A 26165-nucleotide genomic window follows, 5' to 3' on the forward strand; every position below is an offset into this window, starting at 1 on the left:
CCCCCACACTGTACCCGAGCGAGGTGTATTCACATGGAAAACATTTAAAACCTAGTCAGGCAACATCCGGGCGGACTCACGAAAAAAGGATCTTAAGGGGGGGGAGCTGCTGCTGGGTCAAGTCCTACCTTGCTTCCTGTGCCTCTCAAAATTGTGTGCACCACCACGGCATACCGGCACTGGAGGTAGCTGGTGGGGATGGTTATGATCTACGTATTTACACGCTCGGGATTAATCTTTACTACCTACGTACCTAGGTACCTATGCATGGATTAGGAGAATACCCAGTAGTCCAGGAAACCATTCAGTCCCTTCAACTTGAGGTTGTCAGGTCATATTACGTAGAATCACGGAGATAGCAGAGACGTTTTTCTAAAAATAGGCGAGTCATGTATATTGTGGTGATTTTGAGTACGGCAATAATCCAAGACGCATCGGATATTTGCAATAGACCGTCAAAGTACGAAAGTGGATTGAGATACTGAAGCACTCAAGTTATGCATCGCCGATCAATAGTGCATTAATATGACCACCAGGCTATTTTCCGGGGACATTTCAGGTTTAAGTGGGCTCAGACATAGCCAAATAAGAGGAGTTCTCAAGACCAAGTTGATCGAGAAAGCTTGCAAAGCCTTCCACTTAATCGAGCATCGCTGCACATTGTACATTATGGTTGTGCCGTTGCCAATTCATAAATAATGTCCCCCAATCAGGAGGAGCGCAAGGATGCCTCGGTCCGACTGGACAGATCAACACTTCCCCGCATAAACAAATTGTCAGAGGAACACCATCCAATTCTATAGATACTTCCCCAGAAAGCCACGATCGGACTGGAGATCGAATGTGTTCCTTACCCAATATTCTTCCTGAATCATACCTGTCACCTATTTTACCAGTGCTAGCTAGGTGATATTATTACCTACCATTCTACTCCGTGTCGCAACTTGTGTTCGAAATATAAGCCACACATTGACGAGTTCTTTTGTCTTTTGGTTGAACGCGACTATCTCCTCGCTCTTCGCCCTCCCTTTTTCCTGTTGCAGGTTCGCACGATCGCCATTACCCAAAATTTCAACCCGTCAGAATGTCTCTTCAAACTCCACTATGCAGCCTCTTGAATATTCAGCATCCTGTGCTGCTGGCAGGCATGGCTCGTGCCTCGAGCGCCCCTCTCGCAGCGGCCGTCTCCAATGCCGGTGGATTAGGAACCGTGGGTGGCTTGGGATACACACCGCAGCAACTATCTGAAATGCTCGTTGAACTCAAATCCCTCCTCAGAGAGCCCAACCTTCCCTTCGGAGTGGACCTCGCCCTGCCACAAGTAGGCGGGGGCGCCCGCGCCACCAACCACGACTACACCCACGGCCAACTGGACGAATTGATCGAAGTCACCATCAAGCACGGTGCAAAGCTGTTCGTCTCAGCTGTGGGTGTTCCGCCCGAGAAGACCATCAAGCGTCTTCATGAAGCGGGGATCCTGGTGATGAATATGGTCGGAGCCCCGAAACACGCAGAGAAGGCGCTCCAGCGCGGGGTGGATATCGTCTGCGCGCAAGGTGGAGAAGGTGGTGGCCATACCGGCGATATCCCTTTCTCCGTCCTGATCCCCGCTGTCGTTGATGTCGCGCGAAAATACCGTAGTCCCTTGACGGGACAGCCGGCGATGGTGGTTGCCGCGGGTGGTGTCAACGATGGTCGGAGCTTGGCCGCCTCGCTGATGCTCGGCGCGGTTGGTGTCTGGGTTGGAACGCGGTTCGTCGCATCCGAGGAGAGCGGTGCCAGTCGCATGCATAAAGAAGCCGTCGTCAAGGCGCAGTATGGCGAAACCCGTCGAACCCTCGTCATTTCGGGACGACCGCTACGAATGCTGCCGAATGACTACGTGAAGGAGTGGGAGAGCCGTCCGGCTGACATTGCAGCCTTGACAGCCAAGGGTGTGGTGCCGATGATGCATGACTTGGAAAATGACAAGGATGTCGATGTGCCTTTCCTCATGGGTGATGTGTCGGCTAGCGTCAAAGAGATCAAGCCCGCCGGTGACATTGTCAGAGAGATGGTTCAGCAGGCCATTGATGTAATGAAGACCGGACATGGCTTCATTAAGGGCCATGGATCCTCAAGCAAGCTATAGGCTGTCATACTTGATCAGACATCTGCTGCCCACTGGCTGCAACTGCAATCATTCAGGAGATCTGCTCTACTGTGAATATAGTATAATCTTACCCAGAACTTGCCACTAGGTCGTAACCTATCTTGCGTTTGAGAATGCATCCAGTGATAGAAATCAAGATATTGCTTTCCATGTGTTGCTGCTCTCCAGCTGAGAAAACAACTATCTATCGTTCATCTACGACCAGCAACGCTGAGAAAGTCAAAGACATCCCAGCAAAGTCTCTGAGAACGTGTCAATGATCCGATCGGCCAAGCGCCGAAGCCATTGAACCGATAATCAGCTTTGATTCAGATATCCGAAACCGCAAGCCGGGACCATAGTGCATGAACGGTCGTGATCATCGTAATCAACGCCCAAAGAAAGGAAGAACAGTTTGTCACATAAGTCATGGGAAGACACCCTTGAGTTAGTGGCATCCATTCAGGACGGAGCCCTTGGGGGCTCGAGCCTCCATGAGGTTAGGCGGAGGAGGAGGGCCAAAGACAGGGCGGGAGGCAGGACCGTTGACCTGGGAAACCTCTCGGGCACGATCAGGCCCATCGAGATCTCCATCCTCGCTCAGATCGTCCTCATCCTCGTAGTCTTCATCATACTCGCTCTCAGTACCTTCATCGTCTTGATCTAAATGATCATCGCCTTCGGCAAGGCCTTCTCCACGACCTTGGGCCTGCATGCGCCGGCACAAGGCCTCCAGGTGCTGGCATTTGCGTCGCCACCGTTCAAGCTCCTCCTGATTGCGAGTGCGCTCCTCAGCCATCTCGAGGATGTTGCGGTTGGTCTGCTCGTGCTTTCGGTTGAGGGTGTGATTCTCCTTCTCGAGTCGCTTGGTCTTCTTCGACATTTCCTCCATCTCTTTGCGGAAAGTAAGAAAGAGCTCGTTGCTGTTGTTCAGCGTATCCTCCACCTAAATCGTGTCAGTGAAGAATAAACATCAAAGGGGGTGGAGTTTCAGCCGCTTACCTGCTTGAACTTCTCCACATAGATGTTCAGTTGGCTTCGCAACTCCGCTTCGGTATGGGAGAAAGTGGAGACCTGAGCACTGAGAGCCCGGCCCCGAGCAATCTCATTATCAGCGGTCCGGCGTTGCTCCTCATACTTGCAGAGGAGAGACTGAATTTCTGCATCTTTGCCCCGAAGAAGAGCCTTGTAATGAAGCTCACGAACGTCGAACTGTTCAATGACAGTCTTCAACTTGGCCCGTAGACTATGAAGCCAGATTAGCACAATGTACAAAAAGCAAAGAACATCGCATGACAGGGACCGTACGCATCATCAAGATCAACGTCCACCTTTTCATTGCGAGGGTTGCCCTTCGCAGACATCACGTCCTGAATGTCGTAGAAGAGAGAGTCCAGTCGTTCGTTCACGATGAGTCGAGCCTTTTTCTCGGTATCCTCAAGCTTCTTGTTCTCGTCCTAGGGAAATTGAAATAGAAGGTAAGAAAAAGCTCACAAAGACCAGCAAACGTCAAACACATCGCAAAGACGTGGGACCCGCGTTACCTTCACTTTTTTGTTCTCTTTCGTCAATTCACGGCAGAGCTTTTCCAACTTGTCCTTCATGGTCACAGTTTTGTTCAACTCCGACTTTCCCTTTTCCTGGTCTTTCTGCAGCTGATCCGCACGCTTCTTCGACTTCGAGTAGTCCCGGTCCAACTTCTTCATGTCCGCCAACAGCTCGGTGTACTTTTTGTGGACAGTCTCTAGACGGGTCATCGGGGACTCAATATTATTGAGAAGCTGATTCAGATCGCGGGTCGCCTTTTTCACTTCACGCTCTGCATGGTCCACTGCGTCAGTACACATTGAATGGGCAAGCATGATAGAACATGACGGAAAGCCCAAGTCCACGACGGTCAACACAGCGCATGATTTCACATACCAATTTCTTGTTCCTGATCCTTCTCACCCGCAGCATCCTGCTCAAGCTGGGAGATCTTCGCCGCAAGCAGTTTGGAGGTCTCATTGGGATCAGCCACCTTCTTCCCCTTGTTCTTTTTGGCTATGGTGGTTGACGACATGCTGATCCACACAGACAGGCAAAGAAACCCCCAAATTCACAGAGTTCTGGTTCAATCAGATCGACGGTGGTCGCGTGAGCATTCCAAGACTCAAAAACTGTGCAGTGCCAGTTTGCGAAATTCGAGCGCACTAAACAGAATAGAGTTGTTCAGATAGTGGATGGGGTGGCGGAAATGATCCCAGAGGCAGTATTGAGTCAATCTCCAGGTCACCTCTGGGTCAACAGTTTCAAGAGTGAATTATCGTATCCTGACAGTCCCAACTTATGGTTCTTTTTTCGTGGTGATACTCGGAGAACTCGACGAGGGGGTCCTTAGTCATCGAACCATCCGCGGGCACGGCGCCGAGAGAGGAAGACTGGCCAGCCACTGACTGTGGTCACTTTCGGAATGCAACGCGTGAACGAGAAGCGAGTCAAGGATGGCGAGGAAACGACAGTCAGATTTGAGACAGAAACAACAACAACAAAAGCTTCCACCAATCTGGCACCGTTGATGACGATGGTTATCTCAAGGGTGTTGCGACACAGTGCGATGACCGCCTGCCCTGCCGGATTATGTAACCCCTCCGGTGATCTCGGCCCGATCAACATGGCATGTCAACGGAGTTCTTACAAATTGGCAAACATCTGGCTTGCCCATTGTCAATCTCAGTCGATGTGTCATTACTGATACACCGTGGATTTTTGTATATTTTGCGCCAGTTAACATCAGATGCGTTGAGCACAATCTCAAAATATGTTACGCTCCTCGATGGGCCTGGGCAAAGCCCGCGTCCCAGCTTTGCACCAATCCATTTCCCACCGCCTCTTGAGGCCAAGCTCGGTGATCTCACAGCGATTTGCGACACGACGATTTGCATCAACAGTGACGGATGTTGAGAATTTCCCAGCGGTTGGTGAGAAACTTCACGGCTTTACTGTTCGCGAGAAGAAGCATGTCCCGGAACTGCACTTGACTGCAGTGCGACTCACGCATGACAAGACCGACGCGGATTACCTGCATGTCGCTCGAGATGACAAGAACAATGTGTTTGGTATTGGCTTCAAGACGAATCCTCCAGATGCCACTGGTGTGCCGCATATTCTGGAGCACACCACCCTCTGCGGAAGCGAAAAGTGCGTGCCGATCTCGTAATCTTTCAAATAGACATGCTGGCTAACTTGCTCCTCTTCACTAGATATCCCATTCGCGACCCTTTCTTCAAGATGCTTCCCCGGTCACTCTCAAACTTCATGAATGCTTTCACCTCCGCAGACCACACCACATACCCCTTCGCAACAACCAACCCACAAGACTTTCAGAATCTCCTGTCTGTCTATCTCGACGCAACTCTGCACCCTCTGCTGAAAGAAGCCGACTTCAAGCAAGAAGGCTGGCGACTGGGTCCTGAAGATCCTCGTGCGCTATTGTCGGCCGCTGGAGAGCTCGAGAAGAAGGCGACTCTGGAAGACATTGTCTTCAAGGGGGTGGTATACAATGAAATGAAGGGACAAATCTCCGATTCAAACTACCTTTACTATATTCGCTTCAAGGAAAACATCATTCCGGCTCTGAATAACTCAGGAGGCGACCCTGAGTTCATCACAGATTTAACTCACCAGCAATTGACTGATTTCTCCAAGCGCAATTATCATCCAAGCAACTCTAAAATCCTGACATATGGGGATATGCCACTGGCTCGCCACCTGGAGCAAGTGGGTGCAGTCTTGGATGGGTTCAGCAAAGGAACCACCGACACCGATGTCAAACTACCTCTTGATCTTAAAGAAGGGATGCACATTACCGTCCCTGGCCCCATTGATACCTTTTCCAGCGAGGACAAACAACACAAAACATCCACATCGTGGTATATGGGTGATTCGACAGACACGGTGGAGACCTTCTCCGTGGGGATCATTTCCTCGCTGTTCCTCGATGGCTACGGCTCGCCCATGTATCGTGCTCTGATCGAAAGTGGACTGGGCTCATCTTTCACTCCAAACACAGGCTTGGACTCGTCCGGCAAAGTGCCAATCTTCTCTGTCGGTGTGACTGGTGTCAGTGAATCGGAGGCAAATACTGTCAAGGATGTCATTCAAAAGGCATTCCGTGAGACAGTCCAAGCCGGATTCAGCGAGGAAAAGGTCCGTGGCATTCTCCATCAGCTAGAACTCTCTCTGCGCCATAAGACCGCCAATTTCGGCATTGGTATTATGGAGAAGACACTGTCTTCGTGGTTCAATGGCGCCAATCCGATGAAGGAGTTAGCCTGGAACGACGTTATCGAAGAGTTCAAGAGAAGATACGAGAAGCCCGGCTACCTTGAGTCATTGGTGGAGAAATACCTTCTCAATGACCGGTGTATGACCTTTACAATGGTCGGTACGCCATCCTTTAACCAGGAACTGGACAACAAGGAAGCCGTGCGCAAAGAACAGAAACTTTCCAAGCTCATTGAGAAACATGGCTCAGTCGAGCAGGCCGTGGCCAGTCTGACGGACGCAGAGCTGGAGCTTTTGAAAATACAAGAAGATGCACACAACGCCGACTTAAGCTGTCTCCCCACTCTGCGAGTGAAGGATATTTCCCGCGAGAAGGAACGCAAGCCCGTGCGCGAATCAAAGATCGAGGACACAGAGGTCGTCTGGCGAGAGGCACCAACCAACGGATTGACCTATTTCCAGGCCGTGAATGCTTTTGAAGACCTCCCTGACGACTTGCGCCTTTTGATGCCACTCTTCAACGACTGTGTGATGAGACTGGGTACCGCAAATCGCTCAATGGAACAGTGGGAGGACCTCATTAAGTTGAAGACTGGTGGAATCTCAACCTCTTCGTTCCTGGTCTCTTCTCCTACTCGATTAGATCAGGTCAAGGAAGGATTGCAGTTCTCTGGATTTGCCTTGGATCAGAAGATTCCCGACATGCTCGACATGCTCTCGACTTTGGTGATGGAGACAGACTTCTCTAGTCCCGCTGCTCCCGCCATGATTCAAGAGCTACTACGCTTGACAACGAATGGGGCGCTTGACTCTGTTGCGTCAACCGGCCATCGGTTTGCAGTAAATGCCGCTGCCGCGAACCTGTCCCGCAGCCTTTGGATTCAAGAGCAACAATCTGGCCTGGAACAACTACAGGCTACCGCAAACCTTCTGCGCGACGCAGAAAAGTCCCCGGAGCGTCTGCATGAATTAATCGAAAAGCTTCGCTTGATCCAATCATTCGCTATTTCAAGGTCATCTGGCCTCCGCGTGCGCCTGGTCTGCGAGAAAGAGAGTGCTGCTGGCAATGAGTCCATCCTACAGAAGTGGCTGTCAGGCCTACCTCGCGTGCCCTCCCCCCGCGCAGCCACAGTCCCAGCTTTCAATTCTGTCGACAGGGCATTCTACGACCTTCCTTACAAGGTCTACTATTCCGGTCAAGCTACCCAGACCGTGCCATTCACCGATCCTGCCAGCGCGCCCCTTACTGTGCTGTCGCAAATGCTCACTCACAATTACCTGCATCCCGAAATTCGCGAGAAGGGTGGTGCTTACGGAGCTGGTGCTAGCAACGGTCCACTGAAGGGTATCTTCACTTTCATGAGTTACCGGGACCCTAACCCCATGAACTCGCTCAAAGTGTTTTCCAATAGCGGCCTCTTTGCCCGGGATCGGGCTTGGTCCGAAAGAGAGATCGAGGAAGCCAAGCTGGGCATTTTCCAAGGTCTCGATGCGCCCGTCAGCGTGGACGACGAAGGTGCGCGCTACTTCATGAGTGGCGTCACACATGAGATGGATCAGCGCTGGAGAGAACAAGTCCTGGATGTCACCGCAAAAGATGTCAACGAGGTGGCCGACCGATTCCTGGTCAATGGCACCCGGAAGACCACCTGTGTTCTGGGCGAGAAGAAAGATTGGGCAGGAGCTGACTGGGAAGTTCGAAAGCTGTCCATGGGCCAGCAAAGTGATACCCCTCCAGCATGATGCCCTACCCTCACTATCATGCATACTATACGCTCAGAGCCTTGAATCCGACTAGTTGGTCTGAGCCAAGGGAAAGTGACAACTCTATACCTGGATCACTTCCCTTTGTACTTTTACTCACTCCCGCACTCCCCCTCCCTCTTCTGCATCTCCTTGTACAAATAATTCCACTGATGACACTTGCATGAAATATACTCGTGCTTCCCTTCTCCTCCGTTCTCTCCCTTTTTTTTTTCTTCTGGGGAAACCCTCGTGCCAAAAATCCGCGCTTCAAGATCTATACGTGCGTCTAGCACCAGAGCTATCCTCACGCCCTCAATCATTCATTTCCATTGATCGAGCGGCGTGGCATTCTATCTTTGCAAGAAAAAGAGATGGATGCAAGCGCAAGAGCGATGCAAACGTGAACCCTTTTGAGGTACACTTTGCGTCTCCGTTTCTCGGAACCGCCCTGGACACACTTCCAGCCTACGCAGAGCGGACTAAAAACGTGAGGACACTCTATAATGTGTAACATACATCGTTCTTGGTGGTCGATTGGTGATGAGGCTCCCAAATACAATAAAATTTAGAACTGCGGAGGGCAATACCGCCAAAATCATGATCTCTCGAGGTAAGTGGCGTCTATTGACGGTTGAGACCGAAACAGTGGCTTCGTCATTGAAATAAGCACAAAAAGGCCGGAGTTGTAGTTTTCAGACCTGGCGCGCCATGTCCCAAATCAGTTTAGTGAGTCTTTCCCCCGGATAATCGGATCTCTATGCGTCTCCGTCTCACGTGGCGACAGCAAGCAGCGGAGTAATTCGCAGCACATCGTTCACTACCTTGCCCATCCCTCCTCACATAATGTGGCGCTAGAGTGGAAGGACAGCATGTTTAAAAGTAGCAGTATGACGCTGGGACCGAAGCCGACCAAGGCTTGCGGTAAGTATCACGCGCCTCTGATCATTGCCGCACGCTCTGACAATCTTGTCGCTAGTCAACTGCCGGAGATTGAAGGTACTTAGTCAAGTCTCTGCAGGACTGAATGAGCCCAATATACGCGAGGGTATCTCAGTGTGATTGGGAGTGTACTGAAGTGACGATAGATGAAATGTGAGGTCTCTGGGCCTCCCCCATGCCGTCGCTGTCGTCACAATCGAGTGGCATGTATTTTCAAGCCTCGTGCCAATGTACGTCCTGGCCAGCAATACATGGAGATCTATTTTATGTTACTTACACCATAATGTTCAATTCGCCCGGAAGGCATCTGCAATGCATGATCTAGTTGAGAAGGCTCACGCCGAGCTTCTCGTCAATCCCCAACAGCCAGCATATGATCAGCAAGCTGTTCTCGATCGGCTGGATCGAATCGAGGCAGCATTGGGAATCAGAGAAGCCCCGCTACAGTCAGTCTCCGCAACTGAGACGCTAGAGGATGAGCAGCCCGACTTGTCACCAGTACGAGGACTTTGGAAAGCGCTTGCCCGTCTCAGGACAATCAGTGGCTCAGTCCCAGAAGACAGAATCTGGTCAAAACCGGTGGTGAAGCATTTGTGGGGCGCGTAAGTCGTTCTTCGGTCTTGCCCGAATAGCACTGACAGTGGCAAAGCTTCCTAGATAACTTGCCTCTTCTTCACTTTTTAAGGGATAGGACCATTTTTGAGCCCCCCACGCCGTTACTTCTAGCGTCTGTGCTCTATATTTCTGCGCTGCTCAACAAGGACCCAGAGCTATCAGCAACGGAATCTGGCTATTTCAATGCGATGGGCTGTGCAATATCTCAACTGGTCAATCCCTGCTCGCAGAAAGATGCACACACTGCAAATGGTACCATGCATGGATCGATCTCGACGGTTGCGTCACAAGACAGACGAGATGAAGTGTTCCATGACATCCTTGGGCTGATCATGGCTAGTCTGAGCTCTGAAGCCTTCATTGATTCAACGGGCTCTTGGATTGCAATTGCCTACCGGCTTTGGCTTGACCATTGCCCTTCAGACCGAAGCCCTAACCACTCTGACTGGCGGGCTCTCTTCTGTGGTCTCCAGGTAGCGACGTGATCTGCTTGCCTTCGCACTTCATTCCTGCTGATACTTTTGCTAGCTCATCGATATTGAGCATGCATCAATGCATATGACGTACCCTGTGTTACCCCGCCAGCCACCAGGATCCAGTGTGCAGCGATTGAACACACATCATGGTAGTGCATTTCAGGATCTCGCTGATATGATGCACTACGGCCTGAGTCACTTTGTTGGCAAGGGGTTGCCAACAATCTGGTGCTCCATCAACACCGATCTTGCCCCAGACACTCCTGTCCTTGAATCTGATTTCTCGGCTCATGATTCCAATGTGATTCGACTTTGGGCGCGCAAACTAGATGATTGGCTGGTCCGATACAATGGTACATCCCGTAAGTTCCCGCAACAGAGCTCGGCCAACGTCAGAAGGGAACTTTGTGCATTGACAACTCCGAAGAACCGAGTCCCTCGGATCGGCAGGGGATTCTCATTCTGCTCCAATACCACTTACACAAACTCTATGTGCTTTCTATATACTATCCGGCCCGTGGGTTTAACTTGAGTTCTGCCAAGATCACCCCAGCAGAGAGACATGAATTACTCGTCTCCGCAAGAGCTGTGCTACGTTTACGGCAGGATGACGCTGGTATCTGGTCAAACTGGGATCTGATTGTGAGATTTGGAATCGCAAGTAAAAGACCCTCTGACCAAGTTGAACTGACCTCCTCCCCCTCTCCTCAGATGATCACATGGGCTTCAATACTCCTACTGCGTGGCGTGGAAGACGGCGTCACACATCAAGATGGTCTGTACTGTCACACGTCGTCAGAAAAAATGAAGAGAAAAAAAACAATCCCCCGTGAACCTAACGCATCCATCTTATAGATCTCAATTTCATCCAAGCACATCTGCAAAGCTTACAACGAAGCCACCCATCCACAGTGAGCATCCACACCGTTCTGTCCCAACGACTTGAATCAAGCATGCATGCAATGCACACGCCTCCAACCGATAGCTCGGCGCTTGCCTTTCCAGGCCCATTCGCTGACGACTCCTGGACAATCTTCGACCAAGAAATTATGTCCCTTGCGAATCCACCATGGCTATTCCAAGAAGGAGCAGCTGCTCTTTCGGATCCGCAGAAGTCTTCAACCTCGGCTCTTCCCGTCGTACAACAGGGTTCATCTTATGAGTCTGGTCTGTTGGTGGGCAATGATCAGCAATTTCATTCTGGGAACCAATGGGGCAATGCGGGCCCATTGCGAGGTTCCATGCCATCTTTACTGAATTGATGAGTTGTGAAGGATGCCTCGATGAGGAAATAATTTACAGTGACGGGATTCCGTGCTCTTGGCACCCACACGTGGTTGAGTCTCGTTTGACTATGTTCAAGGTTGAAGCCGGGGGGGGGGGGGGGGTTCTTCGATGTGGAGCATCTTACTAGAGGAGACAGAGAATGCTCAACTTCATTGTTTAGAACATAAGAGAACTCGGGAAAGACCAATTTGAAAAATGAGCCGAGTCCTCAGAGACGCAACACCTCGGGCTATGTTGATGGGCAAAGAAATGAACTGATGTTTCAATCGGCTTCATTCATGTAGAAGAGGTACCTGTGACTACGGGTCCGGACATCTTCGACAACGGTGTCCTATGCAAAGACGCATACATAATTCAAACGCTTGACTTCTCATCGCCCATGAGATCACCGTTCCTTCTTTGTCAACTCAATCATTGGGCAGGAGAAGCAGGGAAGCAGGGAAGCAGGGGGGGGGGGGGGGGGGGGGGGGGGTATAGGGTAAATTGAAGCAACGGAGGGTCGTCATATCATACAAGCCGATGGTGCTGGATCTCACCAGGAGAGAAGGGAAAGGCTATTGCAATCCAAGCGCAGCTTGTTTCATTGTGGGGGTTCGTTTCCAGTCTTCTGGATTGAATGGACGGCGAGTGCATCGTGGAGAGAGCCAGGTCGAGATGAAACAGAACCTGCGGTTGGTGGATTAGATATTATTGAGGTGGTTGGCACCATAAATGGGGGAAAAGGTTCAGAGTTTTCTTCTTCTCCAGAGGGTGGACGGAGAAGAAGGTTGTTCCCTGATCGAGGAGGGTCTAATGATTTTTGGTATGGGTCTGATGCTGGAATATTCAAGGTTGTGGGTGGGTTGGGTGTTGCGCCGTCACTGATGGAGACTGGGGAGGACTGTAACGAGGGGGTCAATTTGGGACGATTGCAAAGCTAGAAAGTCATCCGATGTCAACCATACCGGCATATCAGTGCCACTTGGCTCCAGCCCACGTTTGATTGCCAAATCCAGTGCCGCGAGTCGCTTGCTTTCAACAGCCGCTTCCTCTTCCCGTGCCACTTGCTCCTCCTCTACTTTGAGGTCTGCCAGGGTTGGCATCTCGTTGCTCGGAACTATCTCCGGATCCGAGCTCAGACCGGTCCTGGTCGAGGACCGCTTCTTTTTTCTTCGCTTGGATCTCTTTGATGATGCGCCTCCGAGGCTCGAAGTGCCCGAGGACGATCTGACCATCCTTGGTTTCGTGCCAGACTGGTCGTCGGACTCGAGCCCTGTATTCCGCCGACCGAGTGTGAGTGCAAATTCATCGTCCAGTGGCACTGCATCTTCTTCATCGCTCGGAAATAAGTCGCCACGGGAGCTTAGGGAATTGGTCGTTTCCCGAGAGGACTGTGTTGCACTTCGCTCCCGTCCACCATTCTGGTAGGAGACTTGTTCCCGCTCATCCTCAGAGGCTTCCATTAGAGGCTCATCCTCTTGCATATGGCGGCGATGACTTCCCGGATGTTCTTGTAGATCGGCAGCAGAAGGCCGGTACTTAACACCCTTGGGGCCAATTCGCCATGGGAACCGCTCGAGGAATCCCAGAAATGAAGACTTGGGAATCACCGTCGGATCAGAGCGAGAGTCAGGAATATGCACCGTACTGCGTCGCCTCGTCTGTCGAGTGCCGTAGCTCATCTTCCGAGGCCGTCGTGGCTGTTCGGACGTTCCTCCGCGAGAAAGTCCACTCCCTGCCAGCAGACGATCGAGCTCTCCAGTGCCCCAGCCAAGCAAGCTCTCTTCGCCTTCCTCATTTTCCCAATCATCGTAAAAGTCGAAATTGGCCTCGGCACGTCCCCGGCGACGGCGCCGCAGCTGGTCCTCCCAGCTCGGCAGGCAAGGCGCCGTGCATGCTTGTACACATTGGCCGATACCATTCAGACATGGCGAGATGTAATTTTGCGAGAAGGTATAGATGCCCTCCTGGGCGGACTCATTGGCAGACTCTAAATTGTGTGAGATTTGATTGATCCGCTGACGGATGCGCGGATCCCGCGGTCGCATCATCTTGGATTGGAGAGAGGACCGGAACGAGAGAGAGAGCTGGATGTAGGCGAAAGGAGGGCGATGCTTGGCTACATCAGCGCTCTGTGGCCGTCATGGTCACTGGCAACGGCATGAAATGATCGAGAGGCCCCGTCTGTTGGCCGGCGGGCGAGTGGTGATGCCTCGAGAGCTAAGAGCACAATCACGATGTCATGGAATTCCCACCCAACTGGGGTCGCTGCCTCGCGGTCGGTGGTGTGGCCTGAGGTTGTGGATGCCTTGCTTGTCAGTCCACCACAGCACGTGAGGATAGACCCTCCTTCAAGCTCCGCAGAGAGATTTTCGGTGGGGCCAAGGCTGGGGTTAGAGTTGATTGCAGAAGAAATGAATGAGGAAGCATTTTAATTTTTTAAATTATTTTTTTTTGGCGCTGAGAGGTAATTCTCCAGTCTGCGATTTGTTAAGCTCAATTCCAGGTAAAAGATGGTATATTACGTTCGATTTCTCAAGACGCCTCGGTTTCAGCAGCAGAAAAAGTCCATCTTCATTTCCGCCCTGATCTGCATCACCACGGATCTTGGTGACGATTTCCTCGCGGAAGATGTGGATTTGACCGCGAGCTGGATTCAACAGCCCTCAAATACGATACGATCGCAGACAGCCCTGCAATGGCAAGCCGGGTCTCGTCAATTGCCAGTCTTATTGGGGCCGCTCACGTTGAGCGGAGCCGCCGCACAAACGGCTGTGTTGAAAATTCAGCTTTCAAATATTGAGCGTGATATCTTACAGGAAGGCTCTCTGCCTCTGGTGATATCGGCATATAGTGCACCGTTTGGACCTCAGTGGGAGCCTGCCGAACCTCTGATTCGACGAGACTTGAGCATCCCCGGGAATGTGCGACCTTTGAATATTTGGGAGGAAACGGGCAATAGTATTGCTCGGCATATATGGTTCGTGATGCCTGGGTTCTCACCCGACACCCTCTGATCTAGCATTCGTCCGGGACTCATCCTTTCCATCAACCCTGCAGGGATGCAGCTCTCGCCGCCGTTATATTTCTGGACCGAGTTGTGAGTGGTCATGACACGACCATGCCCGGCCTGGCGAAATTATTGACCCCCAACAAGACGCCACTGCGCGTCGTGGAGCTCGGCGCCGGGTGCGGTATTGTGGGAATCGCCTTGGCGACGATGCACAGTAACTGCGAGATCATTCTGACCGATCTCCCCGAGGTCGCCGAGATTGTCACCCGGAATATCAACGACGCTGCACCCCGAGCTCCGGCATCAATCACATTTCAGACGCTCGACTGGGATGAGCCGGCCCCCGACCTGGCCCGTCGGCCGATCGATTTGATCCTCGTGTCCGACTGTACCTATAATGCGGACAGTCTTCCGGCGTTGATTTCTGTGCTTGGTCGCTTGGTTCAAGGGTCTCCCCGCGCTTTGATCTTGGTGGCCCTCAAGCGGCGGCATGAGAGCGAAGCCATCTTCTTTGATCTGATGCGGGCTGCAGGGTTCGAGTCATCGCACGCAGCCTTGTCGTTGCCGGCCCAATGGGACCAAATGGACTCGATTGAAATGTATTGCTATCACCATCTTTAGACGTCATGAGGGACCAACTTGGACATTTGGGTCAGACACAGGATCAGACGCCACGTTTTCAATACTCTATCTCACACTATCCGTAGCCCTGAGTTTGAAATACTGTTCATTGAGTCGAAATTGTAGACCATCGAGAGTGGGTTACTTTCGGTCTACTGCTTCCCAACCCTGTCCGCCGGAGCAACAAGTGGTCCGTGCACCACTGCGTCATCGACGGTCCCTGTCCCGTTCCCGTCCGTTCGGGTCTCTTCCGAACTTTCAAGACTTGGCGGGTCACGTCCCAGTCCACTGAACAGTCAGTCACTTCTTTCAGTTGGCGCTGGTCGATAATATCTTTCGACGCTCTTTGCATTCTTACACCACCGAGAGAAGATCAAGTGTAATGGTGGTAAAGAAGGTGTCAAGAGTCAATTTGCGTCCCTCATGACATCTCGGCTGTGACCATCCCGTGTGGAAGTGCAGCAAACTCCCTGGCGCCTGCTGATACTTGATACTGACCCGATGTCTGTGGCGCACGGGTCCTCGAGGGCAGCATTCATGCACGACTGTGGTGCGTGCGCTAAGGTTCGGGCTGCGGTCTTGATCACTCGCATCTGACCGCCACGGAGCAACTGGCATTGTCGTGCAGGTACAGCACTCACTTGTGCAGCGTACCGGAGTAGACTGTTTCTTTATCACTCGGTTCTCAATGGCCCAGTAGTACGCTTCTGGTGGAGTTGTGCCCGGGGGATCACCTCTCACTGTTCGTTCTCGTGCCACACCGTATCTCGAGATCAACTCTCGTGGGCCCGTCGATGCTCCTCTGAGACAATGAAGATCCCACAGGCACCGAATGAATCTTGCAGCTCTGCCAGCTACTACACACATGCGCCGCGACGGCATGACCCGAGTCCTCATTTCAAAGCAACCTCGGGGTACCAGAAATTCGCTCATACTACACCTTCTCAGTCTCTTTTCGTACTTTGCCTGCTGGGTGATGTACGTCTGTAAGGGTGTCCAAAAGAGGCCAAGCTTGAATGGTGCAATAAAAGGGCTGCTCTCCTGGCTCCGAACTGACCCTGAACCATAGCCGGTATCCTTGGCCCAACTTTCCGTCTTAGTCTGGATTCGTTGCTCCACCTGAGCTCTAGCGACTCGGAGTGAGGAGCGGGATCCATACTGCACCACTACACCCGATCCTATCCAGACTGGCAGTCGGACTGAATTGTCTGTTCTCCTGCAAGCTCAGATCAAGTTATACACGAGTCCACGGCGACGAGGTCCACTGAATTCCCCGTTGGACACTGCCTTGGTGCGACCTTAGCTGTGCGGATATTGTACAAGGATTGGCCCAGTGCAGTGTCCTCACGGGGGGTGAGTCCTTCCATGCCCAGGTGGGAGGCTGGTGCCCAATGCACTAGTCACGAACCAGTCCGGTCGCGACCACTGGCATCTATGTCCCTCGGTTTTAGCCGGACGCATAAAATATCAGTCACTGTGCCATGACAAGCAACTCATGATGAATCCCATTTTCGTCTTTTTTTTCTGATACATATATATCAGAGAAGCATCAGGGGGGGGGAGGGGGAGGGGTTTCGAAAATTTCGAACAAAAGCTTGGTAGGCAGTGAGGTGTAGATGTAAGAGTATGAAATCAGGTTGTAGGCCAGCCTCCAGCTGGAGACTGGAGTGCATTGGAAGAATCTGGTCAAGCGGCAGAGTCACATGTGTGTTGCTGCGCAGGCCTGGACCGTCCAGCGCCCATTCTGGCTAGGCGTGGGTACTTGGAACGGGTTGAAGAGGTACTCTTGTTACTGTAACTGACCTACTTGGGTACCCAATTGAAACCCACGTAATACTTCCCCCCCCCCTTAACTCGACCGATCTCCGAGTCGTCCGGACGCCGTTAGCAGCACGCAGCTCTCTCGACCTCGAGCTGCCTGACCAGTGTTTTCTGCTTGACGATTCCCTCATCTGCATGTTTTCCTTTCTTTTCCCCCACGACGTTCAACTATTACAGTCGCACAACTATCTTCATTTTGTTCGAGGACTGTCGGTGATTCGAGGTGAGTGCCAATGCCAAGTTGTTTGATTCTCTCCTATACCTGTTCGCTCCACCTAATCCACCTGTCGCGGGATTTTCCAACGCCGTGCGTCATTTTTTGCATCTCTTTTTTTTTCCCGCTCGCCGGCGTTACTCCTACCTGAACCAGGAGCCCGCCGTGCCCTAACACCGCCCCCCGAACCCTTTTGGAAAAAAATTTTAAAACTCGGAACCCTCCCACCCCCGCCTTCAGACCTCTTCTACCTCAACCGTCCATTTTTTTCTCTCATAGTGATCGTTGATCGGGCCTCCATCTTGGATTCCTTGCTGATCAGCGCTTTCTCTTTTTTGTTTCTCAATTGCTAGCTTAGCAAACCCCCCCCCCTGCCTTTGGTCCCCTCTACCAAAGGCAACCCCACGTCACCACGGCTCCCGTAGCCTCGATTCTGCTCAGCCAAATTGTCTCCACTCGCCGTCAACGCGACACTCTTAATAACATTCCACCACCTGCTGCAATCGTCCGCTGAGAGTCCGTCCGGTGCGCCTTTTTTCATCCCGTTGACGCCCTCTCAGAATATTCCCTCGGTTTTTGAGCTGCCGCATAGGACTTCTCTGAAGGTTCTTCCTCTTAAGGAGGAAGGGTCGAGGAGGCTTAGTCCAGTCAACTACGGTTGCGACATTTTTCGTCCTCCCTAACGCAGTCGCATCTTTTCACTTGTGACTTACAATCATCTACAACCCTTTTTTTCTTCTCTCTTTCCCCCGGACTTTTTTTTGTTGTCACGTCTCCACTCGTCAATCTTTCCGACCAACAAAAAAGAAGGTTTATCTCGTGTTGAATCGCAGCTGCACGAATATGGCCCCGACTGCGTGTGTGCTGCCTGCTGCTGATGTGTGCCACATCAAGAATGAGATGATCAACCATGATCCTCTTGGCCACATCAGTAAGCATGGGGACGAACTGTTGCAATCTGAGTTGACTGCGAAGGAGCTGGTGTTGGACGTGTTGAGGAAGCGTGCATCCGAGGTGGACACCGACCGGTGCGAGGCCGGGGAGGAGGATGCGTTTTATGTTGCCGATATGGGAGAAGTCTACCGTCAGCATATGCGATGGAAGATGAACTTGGGCCGAGTCAAGCCCTTTTATGGTAAGCCTACGCAAAAGACACGCTCTCTGATCTACACCAAGACCGGTTGACTAACCCGCATCGGTGGCTAGCTGTCAAATGTAACCCGGATCCCGAGGTTCTGCGTCTCATGGCCCAATTGGGTAACGGTTTCGATTGTGCCTCCAAGTCGGAAATCGACCTGGCCCTCCGCACGGGCATTGACCCCAGCCGCATCATCTATGCGCAACCATGCAAGACCAAGTCGTACCTGCGCTACGCCGCCCAGGTCGGCGTCAAGCAGATGACCTTCGACAACGCTGATGAGCTTTACAAGATCAAAGCCCACTTCCCGGATGCCGAGCTCTATCTGCGCATCCTGACCGACGATTCCACCAGCCTCTGTCGCCTGAGCATGAAGTTTGGTGCCTCCCTGGACGTGGCGGCTCAGCTGCTCGAGCTTGCCCGTGAGCTGGAGCTTAAGGTTGTCGGTGTCAGCTTCCACGTCGGCTCCGGTGCCGAGGACCCTCGTGCGTTTCTCAAGGCGGTGCAAGACGCCCGTCTCGTGTTCGACCAAGCTGCCGAGATTGGCCACGACCTGCATACCCTGGATGTAGGGGGTGGTTTCTGCCATGACACCTTTGAGAAGTTCTCCGGCATCCTCAGCGCCGCCTTGGAGACATACTTCCCACCGAGCGTTCGGATTATTGCCGAACCCGGCCGTTACTACGTCGCCAACGCGTTCACCCTGGCGGCTAATGTGATTGCTCGCCGTGACCTCCCGGACCCACTGGACCCGTCGCGCACTGCGTACATGTTGTACTTGAATGATGGTGTGTATGGCAACTTCTCCAACATCATCTTCGACCATCAGCACCCGGTTGCCAAGGTGCTTCAATGTGCTGCCGATTCGGCCCAGTTGGGATATCCCAGCTCTCCGGCCGGGGAGATCAACTCGTACTCGATTTGGGGCCCGACCTGCGACGGCATCGATGTGATTACCCAGCGCATTGATCTGCCGGGGCTCCTGAATACGGGAGACTGGCTGTACTTTGAGGAGATGGGCGCCTACACCAAGTGCAGTGCCACTCGCTTCAACGGATTCTCCGACAACCATGAGGTGATTTACATTTCCAGCGAGGCGGGTGCTTCAGCCCTGCTGAACTACTAGATTCTGGAGAGAGTACTGGCTGCTGTCATTATTGTTTCTTCTTGATGGCTTTCTTTGCGCCTTTTTGTATGATTGATGTAGCATGGATGGGCTTGACACTGGTTGTTCTCTCGGAGTGCCGCTAGTGTTGTATAGTCGACCCTGTTTGCGATGGACCCTTGGCTCTGTCACGGATCCCCTGCTGGTTCCGTTCTTTGATCATCAACGTTCGTTAAAATAGACTTGTGTTCTGCGTTCTGCATTCTGCGGTTGGCCTGTAAAAGCGCGATAGAACTGGTTTTTTCACTTGGTCTTACTGTCTTTGCGTCCCTGGATAGAAAAAAAAGCAAGGCATGTGAACGTTGAACTTTTTGTCTTCTATATCTCGGTCATAGCACGTTGACCTCGTAAGACGGGCGAATCTCCTTTCCGCCCTGGCGTGTGTCTCGTCATATGCAATCATCATGGGTGTATCGTCTATCGATCTATCGTCTAGATGCGCGCGGTCTATACAGGTATCCACCGGATCACACCAATCGCTCCACCACCAGATCGGCCGGTTCGTTGCCAGCAACCTGCACCAAATCACCGGCCTCCAACTTCTTCTTCCACTTGGCGGATTCATACCGTGCCAGGATGAGAGTCAAGCGCGCCGCCACTGCCTCGTCGGCCGACTCTGCCACCACGGCGGAGGGAGTACAGGTCCACCGACCAAATGCCCAGTTGAGAATATAATACTTGGACTCGACCGACTGGTCCGGTCTCCTGGACTCGGGTTCATCGGATGATTCGAGAGGCGGCGTGGCCGCGGCGCACCGCAGAATTCCCTTGATCCGATAGACTTCCTCCCGGGGCGCCAAGCGCAACAGTCGCTCCAAACCATCCACATCCACCACTTTACCCGACGCATTCTTCAATTGCATGGAGAGCACCTCGACTTCCGACTGATGGTCATGCTTATGGTCATGTCCATGATCCTGATCATGGACCACCCCACCCTCCTTGGCAAACAAGGCGCCGTCCATTCCCAAAAACACATCCTTATCCACGAATCCCCGATCCGACTTGACCCACGGCGTCTCCACCCCCAAATCACCCACTCGATCCAAACACACATCCAACTTGCGCTCCCCGGCCACCTCCCACTTGTTCATGACGATCAGATCCGTATACTGCGCCTGCAATTTCGCCGTGTAGCTGGTATCTTCGTAGCCGGCCCAATTCTCCACGTCGATCACACTGATGACTCCGTCCAGCACGAACGGTGCGCCCTCCCGCGCCAACCGGTTCACTTCCATGGCGAGAGTGGCGGGGAATGCACTCCCCGAGGTCTCGATGATGATGCGGTCGGGATGGACAGTGGATCGGAGCTGCTCGAGGGCATCGCTGAGTTGGCCGACGAGGTTGCAGCAGATGCAGCCGTTGAGGAGTTCGCGGACGCCGGAGATGGAGGAAGTGGCGGCGAGTTGGGAGTCGACGGCCACATCGCCGAATTCGTTTTTGAGGAGGGCAAGTTTATAGGTGGGAGGGAGTTGGGGGATGAGGTTGAGGAGGAGGGTGGTTTTGCCGGATCCGAGGAAGCCCGTGACGATGGTGATTGGGATGGGTGCCATCGTGGGTGGTGGTAGGAGGAGGAGGAGGGGCTAGTTGTGATGGTGTAAAACCGTGATCGACACAGCGGGTGGTCTGACGGCGGAGGAGGATGAATTCCAGGTGCGATCGTCGCCGTTGATCTTCCAAGCGGTCGAGTTTGAGCAAGTGTGTTTTGGTTTTGTGGTGGTGTGTAGACTGGCCACTCCGCGAAGAAGTAGAGGAAGTAGGGGAAAAAAAAGGTCTGTAAAAAAGCTGGTCCTGTCACAACAAAAGACCGAACGAATCAACGGGGCGGAAAGGCAGGAACGTGGAAGCCGAGAGTGGACACCCACGTTGATTGCGAGTGTGAACTGGGTTTGGGTCTCTTCACTCGTACAGCGAGGAAAGATGAAAACTCTCGTATCGTGAAGTGATTGTTGAGAATACCACTAACATACTTATGACCCCACCACACCCCTTACAGAGTCTTGTTGAACTGATACTCGACTCAGTCCATTCCGCTGCTGCGGACTCGATTATTTTTACTGACCGGCGGGCGGGGGCGCCCGCGCTGGGTGGGGGCTCCCACGACCAGCGCATCATCGGTGCTCGGAAACGAAGCGTGGTTTCGAGGTTGGATGCTTCCATATGGTTTTATGACAAGTTCTCCTTCACTATTATCTGTCTCTAATGTCTCGTTTAGGAGAATGTGAGGCCAGTGGCAAGTGTGGACTACCGGAATCACTCGGCAGTGGGGACTGCAGTCGAGGGATATTCCTGTCTGCTGTCTGCTGTCTGCTGTACGCAGTCTGATGTCCAGCGTTTGACATGGGATGTCCGTGACGATGACCCAATTACAAGATGGGTGTTGGATTTTTTTTTTTTTGCTGTGATCCCCTTGAAGACGGGACTGCGAGGAACAAATTGTTAGAGTGTCAACCTGTCCTGGTTGGTGATCCGGGTGAAAGTCCACTCTGACGAGGGTAGAGGGACGTCAACACTGTCTTGGCACATGCACCCACACTCCTCGTGGAGGAAGAGATCCAGGTGTCGCCATTAAGGGATATTGGCCACATTGGAAGGTGTACGGTTTCCCTGGTCTCTGTCCTATATAATGCAATGACTATTACATGAATATGTCGTCGTCCCTTCACACAAATCTCTCTGCAAAATCAACTCGACTACGGGGTGCTTGTTTCAATGCCGTCTATAACATGATCGTCTCCGTGTCCACCGAGCACTAGGCATCCAAAATAATCCCGAAGATCCTACAGGTACGTAGTAGATACCCATCAGATGAAATGCCCACACAATCAATCATCATTTCCCCCCAAAGGCCATGATCATCATCAACGGCCTCGCCTTCGATGGATCCCAGCGACGTCATTGCACGTTGCGGGCGACGGATGTGCCCACATTGCGCGCGCAACGACGATCCACCTTCATCTCACGCAACACCCGCTCTTTGCCAACCGGAGTCAGCCCGGGGCTAGAGGGGACAACCATTGGGGATGCAGGTGTATACAGTGACACACTATAATACTCTACAGAGCCGTCCACCCACACTGACAGGACAAGGCCTTTGGCACGCGTGGCTGATTGACAGCCCTCCAGTGAGAGGCGATCAGGCGGCCATTTCTGGTGTCGTTCAATCTGCTGCCCCACTCTTTTTCTTGGCTGTCGCGAGGGTCCTGTTCTCGTCTCGACTGTGGGGTGTTTTTCCTTTGAAACGAAGAGCAGAGGAGATTGCCGACACGAAAGTCGATTGAGGAAAAACAGGTGAAGAGGCAGGGGGAGAAGAAGAAAAAGCACTCCTTCACCAGAAAGGTGACTGTCTCTCGGTGGTAGGAATTGCAACAGAAAGGGATATACGGAGGAGACAGAGAGAGACAGAATGGGAGAGGAAACCAGAGGCAGCAGGCAACGACGAAAAATGGCGTAACGCTCAGAAACCGGGGGCCCAGACGGGGCTTTTATTTTTATTCTTTTTATTCTTTTATTTTTCTTTTCCTCTCTCTCTGGTCCTGATTTCGCGGCCGCTAAATATCCAGCCTATCGCGCAACTGTAACCAACTGGATCTCCAGCCCTACGTCAAACTCGTGTTCAGCCCTATCGTGCCAGACACTCCGACGCTGTCAACTCGGATGCTTTTGAATCTCTCCTCACTTCCCCCAGTTCTTCTCTTTGAAACACAGGCCTTGAGACTTTTCAAAAGCCTAGTTTTCAATCCATCTGATTCTCTTTTCCCGATTTACTCTTTCTTCTTTCCTTTCTTTCTGATCTGATCTTTCTCTTTCAATTCTGATTGTATACGATCCGTGTTGATCATTTTGTTCGATCGGTCAACTGCCTCGGGACGGGTCCCTCTCTCTCCCAAATACTCAGTAGTCACACTATTTGCATAGTCGACCGTGACCGTCGCCCATCTACGAGCTTAGAGCCTTTCCAAATTCAACCTCTGATCATGGACAATCCCCACACCTCACTCTCCTCTTCGCCCTCGCGCACCTCAACGGGGGAAACGACCTCATCCGAAGTCAACCAACAATACTCGTCACCCTCTACCACGACCACCACCACCACCACCGACACAAAGGCATCCTCCTCCTCTGCCACCTCCGCCTCCACCTCCGACTCCGCTTCGGCCTCTTCCTCATCAATCATCACCACCCTGCAGCAAAACGTCTCATCCCTCGCCGGTCCCCAATTCAACCTGGTCAAAGACGCCGTCAACGAGAATATCGTCCCCGTCGCCAGTGAAGCCCTCCAATCCACCCAGTCGGCGGTGCGCGAAATCATCCGCAAGGTGTCTCCGGAATCAGAAGCCGAACCTCAAAAGGGTATGTATCATGAATAATGAGGGGGTGGTCACTTGGGACCTCGTCCATCGCATCCATACCTACAACCTTGCTCCCCTTCCTCCTCTCCTTCTCTCCTTTTAGTGAAGACAAACAAATAAGAATTGTCCTGCCAGGTTCCATATTTTGAATCTTTCTGCTTCTGCCCCCACCCCTTCAAAAAAAGAGAATTCACAAGGACGGTGGATGCTAATATATTGCCATCTAGGCCTTGATCCATCTCACCCGGATTATAAGTACATCGAACAGATGCCCGATGAACAGATATGTGACTTTCTACGGTACAAGCATCGCAGTACAGCACCCGAGCCCCTACGCAATGAATGATATCGCGGCGGTGTGAGGGAGACGTGTGATTGTCATGCTGTGTCATGGCATGTCATTCTCTCCTCGCAGACTGAGGTTTATGACAGAAGGACGGCGTTGCATACGGCGCGGGCGTTGATCTTGTTTTTTCCCCCTTTGGTTTCTTGATTTGTTTTTTTTTTCTGCTCATTTACGCAGGGGATTGTCACATGTTTGTGCGTACCGATCGAATCATGTGTGTTCTGATTGATGGATGGGAAATACATAATGTGATTGTACCGAAGTCAAGACCAACTTGCTGGATCAAATCCCATTTTCAAACTGCCCGTTCCTCCGTCCTCCAATTGACCCTCTCCCCGAGTACAAGTTGCACAAAGCAGACCATGTGATCCTTAGCTATATCAAAGAGACAGATAGCAGGTGCCTAATTTACCGTATTCACATATTTCACAAGTCAGATGAAAAATCAGGCGCTTGGCAAGGTGCATAGGTACCCATCCTTAAAGCACTGTACACTGTACACTGTGTACAGTATAGTCCACTAAATTGGAATCTCTTTTTTTTTTCAAAGCAACGCCTTGAATCCCGCCTCTTTACCACGCTCCAGCCCCAAGAAGTCAACGACTTGGCCGAGATGGTCGATTCCCCAGAACCCCTGCTGCTCACCGGCTGCATTGGTACATTCAAACCATGGGAGACCAAAGGCACCTGCCTTGAAGGCTCGGTCTGTGTTGGCTGAGAGGAGGGCTTTGACTTCGGGCTGTGTGATCTGAGATTGGTGAGCGAGGGAGGTTAAGAAGAAGAGCAAACGACGAGAAAATAATAAGGAGAGGAAGAAGATGAAAATTGCAGTAACTTTGACCTTGGCATAAACCACCAAGCGATAATACAACCGTTGAAGAGAGAGAGAGAGAGGGAGGGAGAAAAGAAAAGGAAGGAAAAAAAGGACATACCGCATTCAGAACCTCCTTCGTCGCCTCCGGTCCGAGAACACTCTCGAGAATGGGCCCAAAGCCCGCGGGCTTTCCAATCTCAGAATTGGACTGGACCCAGAACGAGTGATAGAGCGCCTCGATAGCGGCGGGGTAACTTCTGCGGGCTCTGTTGGGCAATGACACAGAGGGCCCGCTGTACGGCGACGGTGCTGATGGGGAAGCCCTTGGGGGGAGTGTCGCAGATGGGGACGGAAAAGTATTTGGCCCATCGGATTCGTTCCGCATTGATCCATCTGTTTTTATCTGGAGAGGGTTACAACAGAAAAGGTTGAGCAGGAGATCAGATTCAAGTTGTGATGGGGTGTAGCATTGTGGGAGAGGTGGGTTCAAGCTGGGTGATCGTATTGCATGTAGCTCACTTACTCTTGATGTTCAGGGGTGGCAGGTTTCCGCATTGCTGGAACAGGCCACCGAGGAAAATGGGGACATAAGTGACTTCACACTTTGCAAATGTGGAGGAGTTCTAATTGGGAAAAGTCAGCTCGTGTCGAGTGTCCAGGTAATGGCTTGCTCTGGGTTGAAATTGCCCAAATTGGAATCAGGTAGAGACCCGAGACTACGGGCGACCAAACTAACCTTCAAGACGTGAAACGCAATGTATGCGAACGGGCTGACGATATCGACGTAGAGAGTCACTTTAGGGGGTGCCATGGTTTTGATTTGGGTCTAATTTAGCAGATTGCTTTGGAATTGACTAGATTACTGGGAAAAAAAACAAAAACTGGAGGTAATCGGGGGAAATGGCCAGTTGGCGATGACAATGCTTTATTTGACCCGGTTTCCCCGCAAGTGCCCGCATTTTCTGCCAGCCGCGGCTCAGACACATGAGTCTCTAGGGGCCTGAGGCTGCAAACATGACTAAGTACACGTGGGACTGTCGGCCCGGGGGGGTTGCGGGCGGAACGGAGATCAGCCACTTGCCGCCGAGGGGCCAAGACATTCAATTAAGGTTATCGTTAGCTCCAAGTAGACTAGCTCTCCTCGTGTCCGATTCGGGTGAAGATCGAAGTATATACGGTGGTATAGAGTTAGTTTCTTGATGTCTATAGTATCAAGACTGCCTCAAACATGGTCTTGCTTCA

General features: G+C 52.0%; 10 protein-coding genes across 10 annotated transcripts; 6 read left to right on the forward strand and 4 right to left on the reverse strand.

The window, feature by feature from the left end:
* Nucleotides 1–1084: 1084 nt before the first annotated feature.
* On the forward strand, nucleotides 1085–2131 carry POX_b02318 (uncharacterized protein; the record flags this gene model as incomplete). Its single annotated transcript, XM_050111232.1, has 1 exon — nucleotides 1085–2131. The coding sequence occupies one exon, from the start codon at nucleotides 1085–1087 to the stop codon at nucleotides 2129–2131; it is 1047 nt and encodes a 348-aa protein (XP_049971578.1).
* Nucleotides 2132–2579: 448 nt separating this feature from the next.
* Nucleotides 2580–4193, reverse strand: POX_b02319 (uncharacterized protein; the record flags this gene model as incomplete). The annotated part of the gene is made up of 5 exons (XM_050111233.1): nucleotides 2580–3077; nucleotides 3134–3377; nucleotides 3440–3588; nucleotides 3676–3950; nucleotides 4055–4193. 5 exons carry the CDS (start codon nucleotides 4191–4193, stop codon nucleotides 2580–2582), a joined length of 1305 nt encoding a protein of 434 aa, XP_049971579.1.
* Nucleotides 4194–4931: 738 nt separating this feature from the next.
* On the forward strand, nucleotides 4932–8140 carry POX_b02320 (Mitochondrial presequence protease; the record flags this gene model as incomplete). The annotated part of the gene is made up of 2 exons (XM_050111234.1): nucleotides 4932–5311; nucleotides 5374–8140. The coding sequence occupies 2 exons, from the start codon at nucleotides 4932–4934 to the stop codon at nucleotides 8138–8140; spliced, it is 3147 nt and encodes a 1048-aa protein (XP_049971580.1).
* A 1254-nt stretch (nucleotides 8141–9394) lies between these two features.
* On the forward strand, nucleotides 9395–11435 carry POX_b02321 (uncharacterized protein; the record flags this gene model as incomplete). Its single annotated transcript, XM_050111235.1, has 5 exons — nucleotides 9395–9684; nucleotides 9732–10170; nucleotides 10226–10535; nucleotides 10601–10948; nucleotides 11029–11435. The coding sequence occupies 5 exons, from the start codon at nucleotides 9395–9397 to the stop codon at nucleotides 11433–11435; spliced, it is 1794 nt and encodes a 597-aa protein (XP_049971581.1).
* An 882-nt stretch (nucleotides 11436–12317) lies between these two features.
* POX_b02322 (uncharacterized protein) lies at nucleotides 12318–13490 on the reverse strand (the record flags this gene model as incomplete). The annotated part of the gene is made up of 1 exon (XM_050111236.1): nucleotides 12318–13490. One exon carries the CDS (start codon nucleotides 13488–13490, stop codon nucleotides 12318–12320), a length of 1173 nt encoding a protein of 390 aa, XP_049971582.1.
* A 462-nt stretch (nucleotides 13491–13952) lies between these two features.
* On the forward strand, nucleotides 13953–15073 carry POX_b02323 (uncharacterized protein; the record flags this gene model as incomplete). The annotated part of the gene is made up of 2 exons (XM_050111237.1): nucleotides 13953–14419; nucleotides 14500–15073. 2 exons carry the CDS (start codon nucleotides 13953–13955, stop codon nucleotides 15071–15073), a joined length of 1041 nt encoding a protein of 346 aa, XP_049971583.1.
* A 2878-nt stretch (nucleotides 15074–17951) lies between these two features.
* Nucleotides 17952–19372, forward strand: POX_b02324 (Ornithine decarboxylase; the record flags this gene model as incomplete). The annotated part of the gene is made up of 2 exons (XM_050111238.1): nucleotides 17952–18243; nucleotides 18315–19372. 2 exons carry the CDS (start codon nucleotides 17952–17954, stop codon nucleotides 19370–19372), a joined length of 1350 nt encoding a protein of 449 aa, XP_049971584.1.
* A 506-nt stretch (nucleotides 19373–19878) lies between these two features.
* On the reverse strand, nucleotides 19879–20964 carry POX_b02325 (uncharacterized protein; the record flags this gene model as incomplete). Its single annotated transcript, XM_050111239.1, has 1 exon — nucleotides 19879–20964. The coding sequence occupies one exon, from the start codon at nucleotides 20962–20964 to the stop codon at nucleotides 19879–19881; it is 1086 nt and encodes a 361-aa protein (XP_049971585.1).
* A 2424-nt stretch (nucleotides 20965–23388) lies between these two features.
* On the forward strand, nucleotides 23389–24109 carry POX_b02326 (uncharacterized protein; the record flags this gene model as incomplete). Its single annotated transcript, XM_050111240.1, has 2 exons — nucleotides 23389–23764; nucleotides 23991–24109. 2 exons carry the CDS (start codon nucleotides 23389–23391, stop codon nucleotides 24107–24109), a joined length of 495 nt encoding a protein of 164 aa, XP_049971586.1.
* Nucleotides 24110–24653: 544 nt separating this feature from the next.
* POX_b02327 (uncharacterized protein) lies at nucleotides 24654–25734 on the reverse strand (the record flags this gene model as incomplete). The annotated part of the gene is made up of 4 exons (XM_050111241.1): nucleotides 24654–24857; nucleotides 25042–25316; nucleotides 25447–25546; nucleotides 25660–25734. The coding sequence occupies 4 exons, from the start codon at nucleotides 25732–25734 to the stop codon at nucleotides 24654–24656; spliced, it is 654 nt and encodes a 217-aa protein (XP_049971587.1).
* Between the last annotated feature and the right edge of the window lie 431 nt (nucleotides 25735–26165).

Source organism: Penicillium oxalicum, chromosome II (genome assembly GCF_001723175.1).
Source record: "Penicillium oxalicum strain HP7-1 chromosome II, whole genome shotgun sequence".
Classification (NCBI taxonomy): Eukaryota; Fungi; Ascomycota; class Eurotiomycetes; order Eurotiales; family Aspergillaceae; genus Penicillium; species Penicillium oxalicum.